Genomic DNA, 23140 nt, shown 5'->3' with positions numbered 1-23140 from the left:
AGCCTGATTTTTGAGGGGGTAATAACTGTTCATGAACCTGAGTCCTGAGGATTCTGTACCTTCTTCCTGATGGCAGCAGCATCATGAAAAGAGCATGGCCTGGGTTGTGGGAGTCCTTCATGATGGATGCCACTTTCATGTGACAGCACTCTGTGTATATGTGCTCAATAGTGAAAGGTCTTTACCCATGACAGACTGGGTCATATCTACTATCTTTTTCATCCAAGAGCATTAGTGTTTCCATATTTTCCATACATTGATCAGCTACTTTAAGTAGATAAAATAGGGATGCTTAGGACAGAAATATCAATCAATTTGCATCTGCAGCATTTGCATGGTTGATGGCATAGAAATAACACTCGCATTAGTGCAAAAGAATACTGTCAAAGCTACCATTTTGACCAAGAGGTACCAAAGGAGAAATGTGAGACATTAGTCACTGGAGAAATATTCTGTCCAAATTTCCAAGAACTCTGAAATTTCTGCAGTGCACATAATTAAACATCTGTGACTTGCTTGCCCTACAATTATTAGCCATATTTTCAGTTACACAGATCTTCATCTATAATTTACCGCCTTAAACTTTTCCCCACTCCCTTACTCACTTGGATAAACGGCCTCTTTCCTAAATGCTGTTGACAAGCATGAGGCAAAAACTCCAGGTACAGAATTTTGCTTTTGTGACCAACTGTTGCAGAAATTCATACATCTTTAAAATCAGGGCAATTCTAAAACTACCAACAAGCTCATTAGAAATGTGAAGTTGCTTAGAATTGAAATAATTACTTTTAAAATTCTTCTTTCCCCTACCACAGTACAGAATCCCAATTCAATTAATTTCATGCCATTTCAGATCAGTATAGTATCAGAGAGGTGTTTCACCAGGGTAAATCTGGAAAATCTCAGTAAAACTGAGCACTGCCACTAGACATCACATGGAGTCCAATGATGGAGCATAATAGCAGATGCAACAATATCTTAATAAGTCCCACACACCTAGGACTTGGCTTCAATGCAAATGGGTTGAATGTTGGTAGTTCCTTTTCAGAACTCTTAATGTTGTTCTATTCTCCCAGATAAGCTGGATCAACCTTTACCAACTCAATGCATGTAAAGACAAGCCAAATAAAATGTTAACATTCTTGCCTCTGTATAGCTTTCAAGTCTTAACCAGCTTCTGCTGGGTTTAATATATCATAATACAAATAAATCCCCATCATTAATTTGTCAACACTGGACACAAATTCAAAAATATGTTTCAATACCATAATATTGTCATGTTGAAGTCCTACCATACACAATTTTTCAAGAGTATCTAAATTAGCATATGAAAGCGTCTTAAATGCTCCATTCATTGTTTTAATACTTTACACGGACAGTCTTTTTTTTGCAAGTAATTACCTTTCCTAAGATAGCATCAGACAGTCTAGATTTCTTCAGAAACAGTGCTGCCTCGTTGGGCCCAACTTTTCCTGTATGAGCTGGATCCACCTAAACAAAACAAGACCATTCAGCACAAATCAGTATGCATCAGTCATGTGCTAGTCAAGTATTATTTGTCTCCAGGTAACCTGTCAAGTTAAACAAAAAAAAATCAGAATACAAAGCTCAAACTCAAAATTCTAAGTAAATTTATTATCAAAGTACAAACATGTCACCATATACAACCCCAAGATTCATTTTCTTGTGGGCATACTCAATAAATCCTTAATAGAACAATAACCGTAATAGAACCAATGAAAGCCCGCACCTTGGGTGTTCAATCAGTGTGCAAAAGACAACAAACCATGCAATACATAAAGAAAGAAATAAAAATAATAAATAACAAAGCAATAACTATCAAGAACATGAGTTGAAGACTCCTTGAACGTGAGCCCATATGTTGTGGGAGACAGAGATAGAACACAAGATAGAACATGAGATGAAAGAGACTTTGAATGTGGGAACATTTCAATAATGGGGCAAGTGAAATAGAGAGAGGTTATCCCTTATGCAGAGCCTGATGCAGAGGGGTAATAACTGTTCTTGAATCTGGTCGTGAGAGTTATGAGGCTCCTGTACCTTCTTCCTGACAGCAGCAATAAGAGAGCATGAACTGGGTGATGGGGGTCCCTAATAATGTATGTTGCTTTCCTGCAACGGTGTGCTCAATGGTGCGGACGACTTTATCCGTGATGGACTGGGCCATATCCACTATTTTTTGCAGCCTTTTCCATTCAAGAGCATCAGTGTTTCCTGTCAAAGGGTCTCAGCCCAAAATGTCAATTATACTTTTTTCCTTAGATGCTGCCCAGCCTGCTGAGTTCCTCCAACATTTTGTCTGTGTTGCTTGGTGTTTCCTTACCAGGCTGTATTGCAGCCAGTCAATATACTCTCTATTACACATCTATAGGAGTTTGTCAAAGTTTCAGATATTATACTGAATCTTCGCAAACTCCTAAAAAAAGTAGAGGCGATGCCATGCCTTCTTTGTAATTGGCCTTATGTGCTGGGCCCAGGACAGGTCCTCTGAAAATGGTAACACTGAGGAATTTAAAGTTGCCAACCCTCTCCACCTCTGATCCTCTTATGAGGACTGGCTCATGAACCTCTGGTTTCCTCCTCCTGAAGTCAATAATCAGTTCCTTGGTCTTGCTGACATTGAGTAAGAGGCTGTTGGTATGGCACCCTCAGCTAGATTTTCAATCTTCCTCCTATATGCTGATTTGTCATCACCTTTAATTTTACCTATGACTGTGGTGATGTCAGCAAACTTGAATATGGCATTGGAGCTGTGCTCAGGCACACAGTCATAAGTGTAGAGCAGGGGGTTAAGCATACAGCCTTGATGGATATGGAGATTGTGGAGGAGATGTAATTGCCAATTCAAACTGACTGGTGTCTTCAAGTGAGGAAATCGAAAATCCAATTGCACAAGTAGATATTGAGGCCAAGGTCTTGAAGTTTATTAATTAGTTTTGAAGGGATGATGGTATTGAATGCTGACCTGTACTTGATAAAGAGCACCCTGATGTTTGTAGCTTTGCTGTCCAGATATTCTAGGGTTAAGTGCAGAGCCAATGAAATGGCATCTGCTGTGGACCTGTTGCTCTGGGAGGCAAATTGGAGCAGATCCCAGTTGTTTCTCAGTCAGGAATTGATCAGTTTCATCAACAACACATTAATAAATACACATTTTAAAGTGAATTTAAGTTTCATCCTTGACTCAGTAAAAGCACTCAGCCAAGTCTGAAGAATGTGGCTCCAAGGACTTAAGCACATAACCTGCATAAGCAGGCAATTCACACGCTGCAAGGTGATTGCTGCACCAATGGAGAAGCCATCCCTTTTAAGTTGGGCATTTTTAAAAATTTGATAGCACTATTTAAAGAAGGAGAAGAGTGCTATCCAAATGTCTCTGAGCAATAGGTAAGTGAAATGACAAGGTCATTATTTTAATGCTATTTGTAGGTGATAAATTTCCATTGAGTGTCACCAAATATCTGCAAGTTATTTCCTTTTAAAGGCACAAATACAAGACTAGTAGTTAAAGTAGCCAGGTGGGTTGGGAAGAAGAAAGCAGTATAATGAATAAGAAAAGCTTGAAGGCTACAATGGGAAAGAACAAGGTATTTTAAAACAATTACTGTAAATTTCTCATACGTGTCTAGAAAAAATGATGTGAGGTAAGCAATACTCCCTCTAAGGTGTGGGCACATGTGTGCACACATCGTTGCTACTAGCACACAAAGGAATTTAAACTGTGCACAAGAGGTTGTCACCCTTTAACTCACTGGCATTTAAGTATATTTCACAATTGTACACAATCACGTTTATTTTCCCAAGTTCTGACGCAGACAATGTTGACAACATGGATTTTCCAATGATTCATCTGCAGATTTTAAAACTAGCTTATTTATACTACTTTCATTGAAGAAATTTTTGATTCACTATGTTGAATTCCAAAGAAGCAAAGGCATGAAGAGCAAAAGAACTGTTAGTTCATTTAAGCTGGAATGGCTTAATGACCATTTCAAGCAATGAACAACATACTGGACTTGGTAGCTTATTATCCTTAGAACTATTTCAGGTTTACTTCCATTTAAAAATTCAGTGCGCACACCAGTCATACAAATTAGAGGGAACATTGCAGGTAAGACTAGGGAGGACTTGGGTAAAAAGCTCCAAAGGCAAAACTAAAGAACATATAGCATTATGGCAAACAACAACTAGAAACACTTGCAGTGAAGGAGTGTGATGGAAGGATACTTTTATTTAGGCAAAGCATTACAAGGAATATCAGCATAAATAGAGAGATGAGGCAATGACTGAAACATGGACTTGTCCATCATTAACAGCATAAGAGCTAAACACTGACAAAACATTAATAATTAGTCATGTGGGAACTGGGGTCCAGGAAAGTTAATGAGGAATGCAAGAACTGGGGCCCAGGTGAGAAGAAAAAGAACAAGAGAACTTAGGCCCTGGTGAATGGATGGGGAACCAAATACCAGACCATTGAGATTTCCAGGTAGTTGGGTAAGGATTATTGAAATTTTACTTATTTGTTAAATGATGAGAGATTGGATGGTGGTGATGTTCAAGGTGAACGAAGTATGTTTGTGCACAAGTTATTGAAGGCCAATGGGCAGGTGCAACTGGCAACTAAGAGGAGAAATAGTAGGTTAATCTTTAATACAAGAACATTTGAATACAAAAGAAAGGAAGTCTCAATGTAATCCTAAACAACCTTGGTGACTCTGCACCTGAATACTGTTAAAAAATCCTTTACTGATATACAAATACACTTGCTATGGAGACCCAGTCATTGTGGTCTCTGAAAATACAGATCAATAAATTTTGGTATATTCGTCCAATCAATGGCAGATAGCTTGAGAAAACGGCCGTAAGGAAGAAGATCAGCCTTACTCTCAATCAAAGCATACCAGGCAAAAAGGCCTATTTATTTTTCAAATTGTGAAGATCACAGATGGTTTGAATCCATTTCCAATGGCAAACTGTTTGGTACATGCAAGACACAAACTGAAAAAAAAAATAGCAAACTAAAAATAATTTTTGTTTTGTTTTGGACTGTGACTTGTGAACAGGTTGGAAGTAATCTAAGCTGAAAGTCAATTGTAACATTCTAAAGGAAACTGCATAAACATCTGAAGGAAAGACAGAATGCAAAAATAAAAAGCAAGATGGGCTTTAGTTAGATACATATACCAAATGACCTCCTTCTATACTATGCAATCACATGGTGCAACAAATTTAAGACCACAATACTTCAGACATAGCTTAAGGTAGCTTCAACAACAGATCGATGACAAAAGTAAAGGTGCTCACCTGCCTGTAGTATGTTTCATACATTGGGTTTCCACTTGAAAGCTATGAATGAAAGAAGAATACTAATTAAAATCTGTCTTTTTATAAACATTTATCAGAGCTTTAAATAATAATTAACTACTGATTTATACTGATCTATACTCATCTCTGACAAAGGTGGAAAGCAAGTTGCAGCTGCTCAATAAGATTCAATTCAAGATTCAAAGATTCAAAAAACTTTATTGTCACTCTAACCATACATCAGCTCTGCAGGGCAGAATGAGACAGCGTTTCTCAGGGGCAGTGCAATAACATAACAAATGCAACACTAAATAATAAACATAACAATAAATAGTAAAACACAACAGCCAAATGTCAGTTAAAATCAGTTATAAGTGTCCAGTGCAAGTCAAAAGTGTCTGAAGCAGAGTCAGGTGGAGCAGCTATTTAGCAGTCTGACTGCCTGTGGGAGGAAGCTGTTTAGTAGCCTTGTGGTTTTAGTTTTGATGCTCCTGTAATGTTTGCCTGATGGCAGAAGAACAAACAGTTCATGGAGAGGGTGTGAGGGGTCTTTGATGATGTACCGTGTCTTCTGGAGGCATCGACTCTGAAAGAGGTCTTGGACAGAAGGCAGGGAGACCCCAATAACCTTCTCTGCCCCCCTAACCACCCTCTGCAAGGCTTTTTTGTCGACAGCACTGCAGCTGGAGTACCAGGTTGTGATACAAAAGGTCAGCACACTCTCAACCACGCCTTTGTAGAATGTAGTTAAGATGTTAGTGGGGAGTGATGCTTGTTTAAGCTTCCTCAGAAAGTACAATCTCTGCTGGGCCCGTTTCACAATCCCAGTGGTGTTCCTGGACCAGGTGAGATTGTCCGAGATCTGCACCCCAAGGAACTTGATGTTTTCCACTCTCTCCACTGTGGAGCGCTGATGCTCAGGCTGAGACTGTCTGAAATCGACGATCATCTCCTTGGTATTGCACAAACTGGATACTATTGCAAAAGGAAAACAGAAAATGGGTAGATACCATCTATAAATGATGGCATCTACCCATCATATGCCATCTATAAATCTGCTAACAAGACAATTAGTGTTGGCAGAATTTCAGATGTGAGAAGGCATGCGGAAGCGAAATAAATCAGCTGGTTGAGTGGTGGCACAGCAACAACCTTGCATGCAATGTCAGTAAGACCAAAGAATTGATTTTGTACTTCAGGAAGGGTAAGATAAGGGCACACACACCAGTCCTCATCGAGGGACCAGTAGTGAAAAGAGTGAGCAATTTCAAGATCTTGTGTGTCAACAGCTCTGTGGACCTAACCTGGGCCCAGCATATCAATACAGTTACAAAGACAAGCAACAGCCATATTTCATTAGGAGTTTGAGGAGATCTGATATGTCACCAAAGACGCTCTTATAGCGATGCGCTACACACAGAGCTAGAAATAACAACACACAGTCTATAAGTCGCACTCGAGACTCGTTTATTCAAACTTCGCAGCACTGGCTTTTAAGCAGTTCCCTTCCAGCCCTCTCCGGGCAGAAATGGCGCCAGAGGTGCATTACAGCAGTCTCTCCCCGCGCGCGGGCTATTTTGTGAGCCGGTTCGCTTGTGTAGAAAGTGGGTCGCCACGTAACACCCCCCCAGAACCGGTGATACACCCCAATGTCCACAGTCTGGATCAGTCTCTGTTTGAGTGGTCTGCCTCTGCGCCGCGGTGCCTGAACCTCGACCGGCTGCGCCAAGTCCACATGGGCTGGTTTGAGTCAGTCCACCGTGAAAACTTCCTCTTTCCCCCCAATGTCCAGAACGTACATGGACCCTTCGTTACTGATCACCTTGAACGGCCCCTCGTACGGCCACTGTAGCTGTGCCCGGTGTGCGCCCCTTCATACGAACGCAAACTTACAGTTCTGCAGGTCTTTAGGTATGTAGGTCGGGATCTGTCTGTACAGTGAAGTCCGTACGGGGGCCAGGTTGCCGAGCCTTTCGCGTAGTCTGTCCAGGACTGCTGCGGGTTGTTCCTCTTGCCCCCTTGAGGCTGGTATGACCAGGGGTGCGCTGTACACCAGCTCCGCCGACGAGGTGTGCAGATCCTCTTTGGGTGCCATGCGGATTCCAAGCAGGACCCAGGGAAGCTCGCCCACCCAGTTAGGCCCTTTCAGGCGGACCATGAGAGCCGACTTTAAGCGACGGTGGAAGCGTTCCACTAGTCCGTTCGACTGTGGGTGGTAGGCAGTTGTATGGTGTAATTGTGTTCCCAACAGGCTGGCCACAACCGACCACAGGCTGGAGGGGAACTGGGCACCTCTGTCGGAGGTAATGTGGGCTGGTATCCTGAAGCGTGCTACCCAGGTTGCAATCAGCGCTCCGGCGCAGGAATCAGCGGTGGTGTCGTTGAGCGGGACTGCCTCTAGCCATCTCATGAACCGGTCTACCATAGTTAGGAGGTACCACGTTCCTCGCGACACTGGCAGGGGCCCCACGATATCCACATGAATTTGGTTGAACCTCCGGCGGGGGGGTTCAAACTGCTGTGGTGGGGCTTTGGTGTGCCGCTGCACCTTGGCTGTTTGGCACTGCGTGCACGTTTTGGCCTATTCGCTGACCTGTTTGCGAAGTCCGTGCCACACAAACTTGCTGGAGACCATCCAGACAGTTGTCCTGATAGATGGGTGTGCCAAGACGTGTATGGAGTTGAAAACTCGCTGCCGCCAGGCTGCCGGGACGATGGGGCGAGATAGCCATGTCACACAGGAGGGTCCTCTCACCTGGGCCTACGAGGAAGTCTTGCAGCTGCAAACCCGAGACTGCGGTCCTGTAGCTGGGCATCTCGTCGTCTGCCTGCTGCGCCTCCGCCAGTGCTGCATAGTCCACCCCCTGGGCCAGGGCCTGGATGGCTGGTCTGGAGAGTGCGTCTGCCACGATATTGTCCTTTCCCAAGACATGCTTGATGTCCGTCGTGTACTCGGAGATGTTGGACAGATGTCGCTGCTGGCGGGCCGACACGGGATCGGATACCTTTGTGAACACGAAGGTCAACGGTTTGTGGTCCGTGAACGTGGGGAAAGGCCGGCCTTCTAAGAAGTAACGGAAATGCCGGATTGCCAGATATAATGCCAACAGCTCCCAGTCAAAGGCACTGTACTTGAGTTTGGGTGGCCGTAGGTGCCTGCTGAAGAACGCCAGTGTTTGCCAGCGCCCCTCGATAAGTTGCTCCAGCACCTCACCAACTGCTGTTGGATGCGTCCACTGTGAGGGCAGTTGGAACGTCCATTCTGGGGTGCACCAGCATTGCAGCGTCTGCCAAGGCTTCCTTGGCTTTAACGAAAGCAGCTGCAGCCTCTCCGTCCCAAGTAATGTCCTTGCCTTTACCCAACATCAGGGTGAACAAAGGGCGCATGATACGGGCTGCTGAGGGGAGGAAGCTGTGGTAGAAGTTCACCATACCAACGAACTCCTGCAGGCCTTTGACTGTGTTGAGCCGGGCGAAGTGGCGGATCACGTCTACCTTGGCAGGCAGAGGTGTTGCCCCGTCTTTGGTAATCCTGTGGCCCAGGAAGTCGATGGTGTCGAGTCTGAACTGATATTTGGCCGGGTTGATCAGGAGGACAAAATCACTCAGGCAGGAGTAGAGCTAGCAGAGGTGGGACAGATGCCCCTGATGACTACTGCTGGCTATGAGGATGTCATCCAAATAGATGAACGCAAAGTCCAGATTGTGTCCCACCGCATCCATTAGTCGCTGGAATGTCTGTGCGGCATTCTTCAGGCCAAACGGCATTTGGAGGAATTTGAACAGGCCGAACGGGGTGATGAGTACTGTTTTGGGGATGTCCTTGATGGTACCCCTGGACAAGGTCTACTTTGGAAAAAATGGGAGGAGAGAGAGCAGTGCGCCGCACATGCGCAGCCCTCCGATGAAAAATGATATTGTTTCCGTTAAATAGGGGCCATGGACAATTCTGATTTGATGGAGACAGACGTGAAAGCACAGAGGAACATCTGGAAAAATTTCTGAAACGCTCGTTCGCTGCTGTCGTTACTGCACGGTCGGGAATCTTCCATGGGAAGGCCTCAAAATCCCCGGCTTTGCCTGCTGTTGGCGACTGAGATTGAGGTCGAATCGTTCGGACAGAGATGGCGCTCAGTATTCGGTGTCGGAGAGCTGAATCGGAGGCTCGAAGTTTTCGGATGACTCAGAGTCGGACTGTGGTTGGCATGGCAGGGAGAGTTTTTCTTCCTTCTCCCGTCTGCGTGAGATGTGGGACATTTGAGAGACTTTGAACTTTTTACTGTGCTCATGGACTTCTTCATCAAGTTACGGTATTATTGCACTGTTGTAAATATATGTTATAATTATGTGGTTTTGTTAGTTTTTTTCAGTCTTGGTCTGTCCTGTATTTTGTGATATCACACCAGAGGAAATATTGTTTCATTTCTTAATGCATGCATTACTAAATGACAATAAAAGAGGACTGCGTGTCTTCATAATTTAAAAAAAAGATGCTTGCCCCATGCAGGTTTGCTGCAAAGTCCTGTATGTGCGGCACCGGGTAGCGGTCTGGAGTTGTAGTCTCAGTCTGCGGTAGTCGCCGCATGGTCTCCAGCTCCCAGCTGCTTTGGGCACCATGTGCAAGGGGGAGGCCCATGGGCTATCAGACCGCCATACGATCCCCAATTCCTCCATCCTCTTGAACTCCTCCTTCACCAGGCAGAACTTGTCCGGGGGGTGCCTTCGTGCGCAGGCATGGAGGGGTAGTCACTGGGTCAGAATGTGGTGCTGTACTCCGTGTCTGGGCATGGCTGCCGTGAACTGCGGTGCCAGAAATGATGGAAAGTCCGCCAGGATTCTAGTGAATTCATTGTCAAGACAGCGTGATGGAGTCCAGGTATGGGGTCGGCAACTTGGCTTCACCCAGGGAGAACGTCTGGAAATTCTTGGCATGGACCAGTCTTTTCCCTTGCAAGTCAACCAGCAGGCTGTGGGCTCGCAAGAAGTCCGCCCCCAGGAGTGGTTGGGCCACGGCGGCCAGTGTGAAGTCCCACGTGAACCAGCTGGCGCCGAACTGTAGCTGCACTGTGCGGGTGCCGTAGGTCCGAATCGTGCTGCCGTTTGCGGCCCTCAGGGTGGGTCCCATCGCCCTGTTGCGGGTGTCATACCCCGTCGGGGGGTAAGACGCTGATCTCCGCTCCGGTGTCGACCAAGAAGCAGCGTCCCGACTGTTTGTCCCAGACGTACAGGAGGCTGTCCTGGTGGCCAGCCACCATAGCCATTAGCGGCAGCTGGCCCTGGCATTTCCCGGGAACTTGCAGGGCGGGCGACAACGGCCGGCTTCTGTGCCCCACCGCTGGTGGTAGAAACACCACTGTTCATTGGCCTCCTCACTCTTGCCTCTGGGTTGTGTGCGCTCCGTTGCTGGGCCTGGTCTGGCCTGCTGTTGGGCGCGTGGTTTGGTAATCTGTCCGACGGACGCCCCGCTCTCCCTCTTGGCATTCCACAGCACGTCTGCCCAGGCCACCACCTTCAATGGGTCACTGAAATCTGCGTCAGCCAGCAGCAGATGTATATCCTCGGGCAGTTGGTCTAGGAACACCTGCTCAAACATGAGGCAGGGCTTGCATCCTTCAGCCAGGGCCAGCATCTCATTCATTAATGCCGACGGCGGCCTGTCTCCCAAACCGTCCACGTACAGCAAGCGGGCACCTCACTCACACCGTGAGAGGCCAAAGGTCTCTATGAGCAGCGCTTTGAATGCCGCATATTTGCCTTCTTCGGGGGGGGGGGGCAGGTGACTATATGAAATCCCCAACCTGTGCTGCTGTCTCCTGGTCAAGGGAGCTCACCACGTAATAGTAACGTGTGGAATCCGAAGATATCTGCCGAATCTGGAACTGGGCTTCTGCTTGGTCAAACCACACACGTGGTCACAGTGTCCAGAAAGTTGGCAGTTTTAGCGCAACTGCGTGAACAGATGAAGAGTAAATCACCTTTGGTCCAAATCCCGTTTGGACCATCGGGGTCACCAATGCAGCAATGTACTACACACAGAGCTAGAAATAACGACACGCAGTCTGTAAGTCACACTCCAGACTTGTTTATTCAAACTTCGCAGCACTAGCTTTTAAGCGGTTCCCTTCCAGCCCTCTCCGGGTGGAAATGTCATCAGAGGGGCATTACAAAAGTCTCTCCCCACGCACGGGCTATTTTGTGAGCCAGTTTACTTGCGTAGAGTTTGGGTCGCCACACTCTCAAATCTCCACAAATGTATCATGGAGAGCACTCTAACTGGCTGTATCAGTTTCTGGTATGAGGGGGACACCGCAAAGGATCGAAATAGCTCAAGAAGTTGTGAACTTCCTGAGCTTCATCAGCTTCATCATGGGCACTAGCCTCCCCAGCATCCAAGACATCTTCAAGGAGCAAAGCCTCAAAAAGGAGACATTCATCATTAAGGACCCCCATCACCCTGGACATGCCCTCTTCTCATTGCTACCCCTTCAGGGAAGAGGTACAGGACCCTGAAGGCACACACACTATGATTCAGGAATAGCTTCTTCGCCTCTGACATCAGATTTCTGAATGGACATTGAACTTATGAACACAACCTCACTATTTTTTTCTCTTTTTGAACTATGTATTTCATTTAACTTTTGTTTTATATACATATATACTTACTGTAATTTTGTTTTTTATTATGTATTTCAATGTACTGCTGCTGCATAACAGAAAATTTCACAACATATGCCAGTGATATTGATCCTGATTCTGGGATCAAAGAGTCCCCAGTGCTCAACAAATCAACTAATTCATGTACAAGATATACAATTTTTAAGCATACATTCATTCTAGAGTAATGCAAGTTAGAGAATGTCATTCATAAACACCATGGCATTGAAATAAGAATGCTAACAAACTTTAACTAACCAATTCTAGTTATCAGGACTGAGACTCCACTGCCCCAAGTTGATGGCTCCTTCCTTTGCCAGAAGCTCACTCCATACAACAACGGTTAGTGCAGTACATGGACCTTCAGAACCACTTTGCAGACGGTGAGTCCCCGCCATCATAGGGGACTCACCATCTCAGAACAGATTCACAAGCTGTTGAAACTGTCAGTGCGATTGCCTTGTTGAATGTTTGCCAAGATCTTTACAAGCAAAACCATTCCAAAACACTTTTGACAAGATAAATTTTTTGATACATAAGTTTTGCTACCAGTAGATGATTCATCTGGAGGAGATGCAAATAGGTCATGAATGTAGACAGAAATGAGGGAGCAAAATGCTGGAACTGAGAAAAGAACACTGCAACTGCTGGAAATCTTACATAAAAATAACGCTGGAAATACTATCACATCTATTATTATTCACATCTGTAGCTAAAAAATATTTTCAACAATACCTTTGTCTGTCCGAGTATCCAAAACTGATAACATTTGGAATGTTGTAAATAGAAAATAATATTTACTACATCAGATGCAGCTTTCCTTTCCAGGACATTAGAGATGTCCCCCTTCCTCAAGGAACAGGATTTCCCATCCTTCAATATTGATGCTGCCCTCACCTGCAAATCTCCATTTCCTGAACATCCACGCTCACCCCATCTTCCAGCAGCCTTAACAGTAGTAGAGCTCCTATTGTCCTTACCTACCAACCCATGAGCTTCCACATTCAACATGTCATCCTCCACAACCTCCGCCATCTCTAAAGTGCATACAACATGCAATTAAACTGCACTACCCAAACAACTTGGGGCAGATCTTACTGCCACAAGCCCACTTCCCACAATTATCATTTACAGTCACCACGAACATAAAATACTCTTTGTCTGCAAGAACATTTTAAAACTATTAAAATGAAATAAATTCATATTTTTTATTCTTGCTTGTCTAAAACAATTAGTTCAAAATAGATACATAAATATTTCACAAAAAAATAATCAATACTGATATGATTATAAACTCGCCTTCCACACTTTTTTTGCTCTCTGCAACTTTTTTATTCTTATAAAAATCAATGGAATGCTCATTCTGCTCCAGGTAGACTGCATAAGTTTAGGATTGATGCAGAAGCAAGTCTGGATTCCACACTTGACTATGCATTTGGAGTATTCACAAATTCACAAACATTTAGCAGCAAATTTTAGCAGCTGCTAGGTTTATTCCATCCGCAAACATTTTTACAACTCTCAGGTTAAATGAAATTTTCAGTCTCTGCTGTAAACAAAACACACAAGATGGCAACACACACAATATTCCTTCAGTTGACATCTGCAGGATAGATCATAAAACCATGTATTTCACTTCTTTTATGTCCTTTACATTTGTTTTTCATCTAGAATGCGATTCTGGAACGGTTGGAGCCTGTGATTTGCAGTTTGGAGATCGTTTTGGTATTTCATTGCTCCACAAGTCTCCCAGAGGATTCCAGGAGGCAGAGGCAATGTGCATGAACCTCGTGGTGAGAAGGCTGTGGGACGGCTGATGTTCAACTCCATTTCACCGATTAAAGCTTCCATTGTTCACCGATTAAAAGCATCAAGGGAGATTGAAACATCGAGGCAAATGTGGAAGGTGAGCACCGGCTGTCTGCCTTTTGATCACTGGTGGGTTCGCTCTGCTGCTGGAGAGAAGACTGCCTTTTGATTGCTGGGATTACCCTGCTACTGGAGAGGAGACTGCCTTTTGATCGCTGGGATTACTTTGCTACTGGAGAGGGAAGACAGAGGGAAAAGCCTGCCAGGTTTTCTGCATTGTGGATATGGACTTGGACTTTTTCCAGTTTATAGTTTTTTTAATATTCTGAGTTTTTCAGCCAACCTTCCTCGTTTTTTTTTGTGTGTGGGGTAGAGGGATTTATGGATTGATGTGCTTGTTCCATTTTTGTTCGTCTTTGATGTAGAGGAGGGATTTGGGGGGGGGTTGATGATCATGCTGTCGTTCTTTTCTTTCTTGGTTTCGTGGCTCTCTGAAGAAGGATTTCAGAGTTGTATGCTTGAATAATAAATGAACCTTTAAACTCTATTTCATATCCTGAATTTATTCTACTGTCGTGTTTCAAACTCTGTTCAATACACTCCAGTAAATTATCTGCTACAAAGATACCACTAACACATGCCGTCAGTTTCTCAATGATCAGCCTCGCTACCCCTATGTTGGTAAACACACTTACGGATTATACTCAACCAAAGAGCTAGCTCTAGTATTCTTGGATTTCTGTTAAGACACATCTATTTATGCCCTCTCTACAGTGTACACTTCCACAAAACACCAAAGATCAGTAGATAGTACACAAATTCAGTACAGGTATCCCCCGCTTTATGACAGTTCGCTTTAACGAAAGAAATTAGCACCTGTTTTCGCTAACCGAAAGAAATTCAAAGAGGATTTTCGCTTATAGAAAAAAGGCAAAAAGCGAAAATAGCGTTCAGCGTTTGTTTTGCAGCGAGTCATTATAGAGGCAGCACACACCCCGAGCAGCGCCACCAAGCGCCTTCCCCGGGAAATACACTCAGCATCAAGCCGCCATAGCTTTGAACTGTGTCTTTCAGCATCTGTGCTTTATCTCAATTTATCTTGTGCATCCGTTAGCAAGATCTGTCCTAAGGTATCAGAAAAGCCTAAGGGTGTTACGCTTAGCGTAAAACTGGACGTAATTAAACGTTTCGATCGTGGTGAACGAAACTATACACAAAATGTGATGCTTTTTATACAGAGAGGGCAACTCCAAAGCATCTTTGTGAGAGATCTGGAAAGACTATAATATAAAATTGGCAATCTCCAACCTTGGAGATGCTCTCAATAGGCTAACAGTCTCGATGAGAAATGGCATTTGGAGGAAACTGTGTGCCGAAGCAGTGAATGTAATAGCGAATGGCCCGAAAGTGAAGTCGTCCAGGAACTGAATATGAAGCACTTGTGTGAGATTTTCGCTACGATTGACAGTGCTGCAATGATTGCAGAAAAGTATGACTTTAATTTTGAAAAGGCATGTAGGTTTAGGGCAGGTTTGCAGAATGTTTTGAATGCTTACAAAGAACTGTATGATAGAAAAATGTGTGTGTGTTTGCTGTCTTCCCGATTCTGGTAAGTGAAACTACACTGTACGTACTTCATTTCTACTTTATATAGGCTGCGCATTCCTGCTTTTACTATATGTTAGTGTTATTTTAGGTTTTATGTGCTATTTGGTAGGTTATTTTTTGGGTCTGGGAACGCTCAAAAATTTTTCCGATATAAATTGATGGTAATTGCTTCTTCACTTTATGCCATTTCGGCTTACGAAAGGTTTCATAGGAATGCTCTACTCTCGGATAGCAGGGGAAACCTGTACATCAGTGTTTTGCTTATTTTCCATTCCTCCAACCATAATTTTCCCATTAAACAAGCACATCTAAAAGGATATGGTATTAATCAGCCCTTCTGACAATTTCAACAATACATAATACCTGCTTTTGGTTAAATATTGCACAAAACAAAATGAAATACTAGATGCAGAGAATCACAGAATTGTAGAAATAGAATCAGAAAATAACAAGCAAAGAATTCAGTTTACAGTAACAAAGCCAAGAAAAAATAAGAGCCTATTCCCACATCACAGCTCTCAGTCGTCATCCACATATTCTTTTTAAAGATGTTGCGTGCCACTGGCTCTACCACCACATAATGAATTCTAAACCTACCTTCTTTTGGATGATTTTTTATTTTCTCAACTCTCCTCTAATCTTTATCCAATAATCTGGATCACTGACCTCCCCAAGGGAAATACATCCTTACAATTCACCTTTTCTTAGCTGCAAAATATTTTCTATACATGAATTTAATCCCCCCTTCCCCTTTCTTCCAAATAACCAGAAAGCAGCCAGTCTCTCATAGCTAAGTATCCAGCTCTTACAAATCTCTATAGAGTGTCATCACATCCTTCCTACATGCAGTAACCACAACAATATGCAGTACTCTAGCTGTGGACGAACCAGTTTCAGTATTTCCTCCCTACTCTTATTATATAATCCTTTGTCCTCTTGGAATTGGAACTGTTGTGTATTCATCTGACTTCCCCTTGCTGAAGTCTACAATCAATTTCTGGGTCTTACTGACGTTCAGTGCAAGGTTGTCATTGTGGCACCAGCTGATCTACCACGTTCTTGTATGTTTCCTCGTCAGCATCTGAGATCCTGCCAACAACAGTTGTGTCACCATTGAATTTACAGATGGTGTTTGAGCTGTACTTAGCCACAGTCACGAGTCTAGAAGGAAGACCAGTGGGCTAAACATGCATTACTGAAGTGTCCGTTTGTTGAATATCAGGAAGGAGGGGATGTTATGATCCACACTAACTGTGGTCTCCCGATGAGGAAGTGAAGGATTCAATTTCAGCAGGAGGTACAGAGGCCCAGGTTTTGAAGCATGTTGATTAGTACTAAGGGGACAATGATGTTGAATGCTGAGCTATAATCAATGAACAGTACTTTACACGTGCAGACATAGTTACTGTCATTGTCCAGATGGTCCAAGACAGAGTAGAGAGTCTTGAGATTGCATCCGCTATAGACCTGTTGTGGCAGTAGGCAAATTGCAGCGGGTCCAGGTCCTTGCTCAGGCAGAAGTTAATTCTGGCCATGACCAACCTCTCAAAGTACTTCATCACAGTAGGTGTGAATGCTATGGGGTGATAGTCTTTGCGCAACTCACCTGCTCTTCTTGAGTTCCTGTATGATTGATGCCTTTTTGAAAAACTCAACAATTTCATTGCATCTGCTTTACCAGTTTCCTTCACTTTCGCATGGTCAATTACATTCTATATGATTACCACCCTCTGCATGGAAAAGGTTGGTTGTCGGGTCCCTTTTAAATCTTTCCCCTCTCATCCTAAACCTATGCACCCAAATTAAATCATCCTGATTTTACAGCTGCAAGAAAAAGTTTGAACCCTTTGCAATTATCTGGTGGTCTGATCTTCATCTAAGTCACAAATATAGACAAACACAATCTACCTAAACTAATAGCACAGTTCTACTTCTCATCAATACTGAGTACACCATATAAACAACCACAGTCTAGATTCAAAAAAGTATGTGAACCTCTGGGGTAATGCCTTCTACAAAAGCTATTTGGAGTCAGGTGTTCCAATCAATGAGATGAGATTGGAATGTGAGTCGTAGATGTACCCTGCCCTATAAGAAAGACACACAAAGTCAGGTTACTGACAAACCCTGCTCTTCTGAAGAAAGATCCATTTATGTGCACCATGCCTCGATCAAAACAACTTCCAGAAGACGTTAGAAGAAGAATTGTAGAGATACAAGAAGCTGGAAAAGGCTACAAAAAACATTTCTAAAGACCTGAATGTCCATCAGTTAACAGTAAAAGAAATAGTTTTCAAGGGAGGAAAATCAATACCGTTGCTGCTCTCCCTAGGAGTGGGCAACCTGCAAAGATCACACCAAGAGTACAAAATGCAGTGCTGAGGGCGGTGAAAAAGAATCCTTTTTCTTTTTCAATCTTTTTATTAATTCCAGCATAGGAAACATTACAGAAAATAGATACAGAGCAATTGGGATTACATTATTGATCATTAGTTTATACAAGTATAAACTCAATTGACACATAATAAGCCTCCCAAAATCTCAAAAAGTATAAATATAATATAGGAAAATATAAAGAGAAAATATAAAAATATCATGAAAAAAGAAAAAAATATATATATATACACCCCAAAAGAAATAAAAATCTAAACCAACTAAAAAAAACTAAGGAAGTAAAAGGAAAAAGAATGGGCTATTATGATACCTTAGATAAGAGCATTAGTGTCATTAACTCCGCTCCTCTCCTCATGTATTGAAGTAACAAAATAGAATTGGAAAGGGTCAAATTACATCATGTGAAAGTATTGAATAAATGGTCTCCAAATCTCTTCAAATTTAATAGAAGGGTCATAAATGACGCTTCTAATTTTTTCTAAATTTAAACAAGCCATGGTTTGAGAAAACCATTGAAATGTAGTAGAAGGATTAATCTCTTTCCAATTCAATAGTATGGATCTTCTAGCCATTAGTGTAACAAAAGCAATCATCCGACAAGCTGAGAAGGTCAGAAGACCTTGTTCTATCATTGGTAAGATTGCAGTAATAGGATGAGGTTGTAGATCAATATTCAAAACAGTTGAAATAATATCAAAGATGTCATCCCAGTATTTCTTCAGCAAAGGGCATGACCAAAACATATGAGTTAATGAAGCTATCTCAGAATTACATCTATGACATACAGGATTTATATGAGAGTAATAACGAGCTAATTTATCCTTGGACATATGAGCTCTGTGTACTACTTTAAACTGTATCAACGCATGTTTAGCGTATATAGAGGAAGAATTAACTAATTGTAAAATTTTTTGCCATTTCTCTGTAGGTAAAGTAAGCTTAAGTTCCCTTTCCCAGTCGTTCTTAATTGAATTCGATACATCTGGATTTTCATAATCCTATTATAAATAATTGTTATTGAACCTTTCTGAAAAAGATTTAAATCTAGAATTCTTTCCATTATATCCGATGAATATGAAATCGGAAAGGTAATAAGAACAGTATTTTTAAAAGTTTCTAATCTGTAAGTATCTAAACAAATGGGATCTAGGTAAATTATATTTATTTGATAATTGTTCAAAAGACATAAAACAATTATCCAAAAATAAATCAGAAAATCGTATTATACCTTTAGTTTTCCAGACTAGATAAGCTTGATCCATAAAAGAGGGTTGAAAAAGAAAATTGGATAGAATAGGGCTTGCTAAAATAAATTGATTCAATCCAAAAAAAATTTTGAAACTGAAACCATATTCACAGAATATATTTAACTATTGGGTTATCCATATGTTTATCCAATTTAGAAAAATCAAAGAGGTGCAGAGTCCCTAAAATAGAGCCCAATGAAAACCCTGAGACAGATTTGCATTGAAGATTAACCCATTGTGGACCTGAAACTGTGTCCCAATTCCATGTCCAGAATTTTAAATAACTAATATTAATTGCCCAATAATAAAATCTAAAGTTTAGCAATGCTAAACCACCATCCTTTTTGGGCTTCTGTAAGTATCTTTTACCTAGTCTAGGATTTTTATTCTGCCATATGTATGAAGAAATTTTTGAATCAACATTATCAAAAAAGGATTTCGGGATAAAAATAGGCAATACTTGAAATAAATATAGAAACTTAGGTAGAATCATCATCTTGACAGCATTGATCCGACCAATTAAAGACAACGTCATTGGTGACCATTTAGTAAACAAACATTTGATCTGATCAAATAAAGGAAAAAAATCAGCCTTTAATAAATCCTTATGCTTCTTGGTGATTTTTACTCCTAAGTAAGTAAAATAATCAGTAACTAATCTAAATGGTAAGGATTTATAACTTGCGACCTGCATATTTAACTGAAAAAGTTCACTCTTATTAAGATTCAGTTTGTAGCCAGAAAATTTGCTAAACTTAGCTGGCAAAGATAAAATTGCAGAAATGGATTTCTCTGGGTCAGAAATATATAGTAATAAATCATCTGCATATAATGATAACTTATGTAGCTCATTCCCCCGAATAATACCTAAAATATTTGGTGAATCTCGGATAGCAATTGCTAAAGGTTCTAAAGCGATGGTAAATAATAAAGGACTTAAAGGACAACCCTGCCTACTGCCACGAAATAATCGAAAAAAGGGAATCTTTGATTATTAGTAAAAACCGAAGCTAAAGGACTATGATATATCAATTTAATCCGAGATATAAATATCAGACTGAAGTTAAGCTTCTCAAGCGTACTGAATAAATATGGCCATTCAACTCTGTCAAAGGCTTTCTCAGCATCTAATGAGATGACACATTCTGGAGTTCTAAGTGAAGGAGTATAAACAATATTCATTAATCTCCTAATATTAAAAGATGAATAACAATTTTTAATAAATCCAGTTTGATCCTCAGAAATAATTTGAGGTAATACCTTTTCTAACCTAGATGCTAATATTTTAGAAAAAATCTTAGAATCTACATTCAACAAGGATATTGGTCTATATGATGCACATTCAGTAGGATGCTTTTTTTTTAAAATTAGGGAAATAGAGGCTCCATAAAATGATTGTGGTAGTTTACCTATACTAATTGCATCTTTAAAAATTCTGCACAACCAAGGGGAAAGAATGGAAGGAAAAGACTTTAAAAATTCTACTGTATAGCCATCTGGACCGGGTGATTTGCCGGAATTCTCTGAAGAAATAGCACTCTTTATTTCTTCATCCATAATAGGTATTCCTAATTTTAAACGTTCTTCGGGCGTCAATTTCGGAAAGCTCAATTTCCTTAAAAAGTCATACATCTCATTGGGATCATGAGGAAATTCTGACTGATATAAAGATGTATAAAATTCTTGAAAAGATTTATCTATCTCGTCATCATCGACTGTCAAAGTATCATTAGGTTTATGAATTTTAATAATTTGACATTTGACCGAAGCTGTTTTTAATTGATTAGCTAATGATTTACCAGATTTATCACTGTGTATATAAAACTCACTTATTTTCATTAGTTGGTTTTCAATTGACGATGTTAAGAGTAAACTATGCTCCATTTGAAGTTCAACTCTCTGTTTTTAAAGCATTGGAAGCAATGGCATATTTTTTATCAATGTCTTTGATCTTATCAATCAACACAAGTATTTTATACTTAATACATTTTTTCAATCCAGCAGAGTAAGAAATAATCTGACCACGGATAGATGCTTTAAACGTGTCCCATATAATCCCACTGGAAATTTCGTCCGTAACATTAGTTAAAAAAAGAAATCAATCTGATCTTTAAAGAATTTTACAAAATCCGAATTTTGAAGCAAATTAGAATTAAAACACCATTGTCTAATATTAGAAGATATGTCCGTTAACTTGATAGAGAGATTCAATGGTGCATGATCAGAAATGGCAATAATGTCATAGTTACAATCAATCACAGATGGAATTAAATGAGTCTATAAAAAAAAGTCAATCCTAGAATAAGTATGATGTACATGTGTGAAAAATAAAAATTCTTTATCCTTAAGATGTAGAAATCTCCAGATCTCTGAGATTCCCGAATCGATCAGGAACAATTTGATATGAGTAGCCGAATTGTTCGGTAAAGCCTGAGTAGATATAGATTTATCCATCGAAGGATTTAAACAACAATTTAAATAACCACCCATTATCAACATATAATTATTTAGATTAGGAAAGGAGGTAAATAATTGCTTAAAAAATTCAGGATAATCCACATTTGGGGCATAAACATTAACCATAACAACTTTCCTATTAAAACGTAAACCAGTAATTAACAAAAATCTACTATTCGGGTCAGAGAGAGTATCCTGATGCACAAAGGGCAATTGAGGAATCTATAAAAATTGAAACTCCTTTCACTTTAGCTTTGGAGTTTGAGTGATACTGTTATTCTCTCCAAAACTTAAAAAAGCACTGACTTATCCTCTTTCCTCACATGAGTTTCTTGAGCGAAATTAATATGAGCATTCATTCTTTGGAATACTTTAAAAATCTTTTTTTCTTTTAATCGGATGATTTAATCCATTTGTATTCCAAGAAACAAAATTAATCCTCTGAGCCATATTTACCAAGAATCAACTGTTTGATATGTGAAGAGTTAACCAAAGTGTAAACTCATGAAATCGGAAGAGGAACCAGCATTTGGAAAGGAAATGGAAGTTACGACACTGCAGACATTTTTGTAGTTCTAAATTAGCCCAATTGAAAACCAAACTAATAATAAAAGTCCCCCCGCCCACCACCCGAAAAAAACCCGAACTAAGCCAAGAAAAAGTCAGAAAGCTAACTAACACTAACTCTACTCCCATTTCTCCAGAAGGCAGCTCACAAAATATATGTTGGTAAGAACAGCACCTAAGATCCAAAACAGAAGAAAAACCACCTTATAACAACGAGAAAGACAAAAATTTAACAGATATAATAAAATTAAATACCTTCGTATTATATTTTCTGAAATAATAATAGAAAAGAGACACCAATACATATTATTAAATACTGAATATTTGTAAGGGAGAATAGTTAAATGAAAAAAAAGGTCATCAGGAAAAGGAAAAGTATTATGGAAAGAAGAACCCAAAAAGATGGCAGAATAATAAAAAAAAACAAGAAAAAGACAAAGTGCCATCATGGTTATATGAAGGAAAAAAAACTTAAATATTCCCCCTCATAGAATAAAAGATTTAAAATCCAACCGATAACAACTGTTTCGGAAATCATAAATTTATAAATTCACAAATTAAAAGGAAAAAAGAAAAAAACGAATCCGCCGATAAAGGAAAATTTAGGTAAAATATGAAAAATACCAACGCTACCAATCAAAACCAGAAATCTTAAACTTATAGAGGTTAACCTTCATAAATGAATTATAGGTTTGGAAAAAAGACGAAAAATCGAAACCAATATTGCAAGAATCGTACATTAATTAGACCGTGGCTTCTGATTCAAGTTCATCCAAGAAACTTCAAGCAGCACTTGTAGAATTAAAGAAGCGCCACTGGATGTTCGGAGGAGAAATTCTTAGACAAGCAGGGTACAATAACGCTGGTTTGAGACCTTTTTGGTAGCATTCAGAGGTTTGAAAGCCAGTTGCGCCCTCATCACTTCGGGACTGAAATCCTCAAACAACTGGAACTGATGATCTTGAAATTTAATCATTCCCTGCTTTCGGGCAACTCGAATTAGTTGCTCTTTAACATGAACATAATGAAATCGGATAATTATTGGTCTCGGTTTAGATTGAGAATCTAGTTTTCGA

General features: G+C 40.9%; 1 protein-coding gene across 3 annotated transcripts in view; it reads right to left on the bottom strand.

The window, feature by feature from the left end:
* The window catches only part of eps15l1a (epidermal growth factor receptor pathway substrate 15-like 1a), a 492163-nt gene that overhangs the window by 431444 nt on the left and 37579 nt on the right, over window positions 1-23140 (bottom strand). For all 3 annotated transcript variants that reach the window (XM_063032448.1, XM_063032447.1, XM_063032449.1), the window contains exons 2-3: window positions 5329-5370; window positions 1402-1491 (exon numbers count right to left, since the gene is read on the bottom strand). In XM_063032448.1, coding sequence (XP_062888518.1) covers window positions 1402-1491; window positions 5329-5370 — 132 coding nt within the window. The remainder of the gene's footprint in view (window positions 1-1401; window positions 1492-5328; window positions 5371-23140) is intronic.

Source organism: Mobula hypostoma, chromosome 24 (assembly GCF_963921235.1).
Source record: "Mobula hypostoma chromosome 24, sMobHyp1.1, whole genome shotgun sequence".
NCBI lineage: Eukaryota > Metazoa > Chordata > Chondrichthyes > Myliobatiformes > Myliobatidae > Mobula > Mobula hypostoma.
The sequence above is the reverse complement of the archived record's forward strand: the minus strand, read 5'-3'. Positions and strand labels throughout refer to the sequence as shown.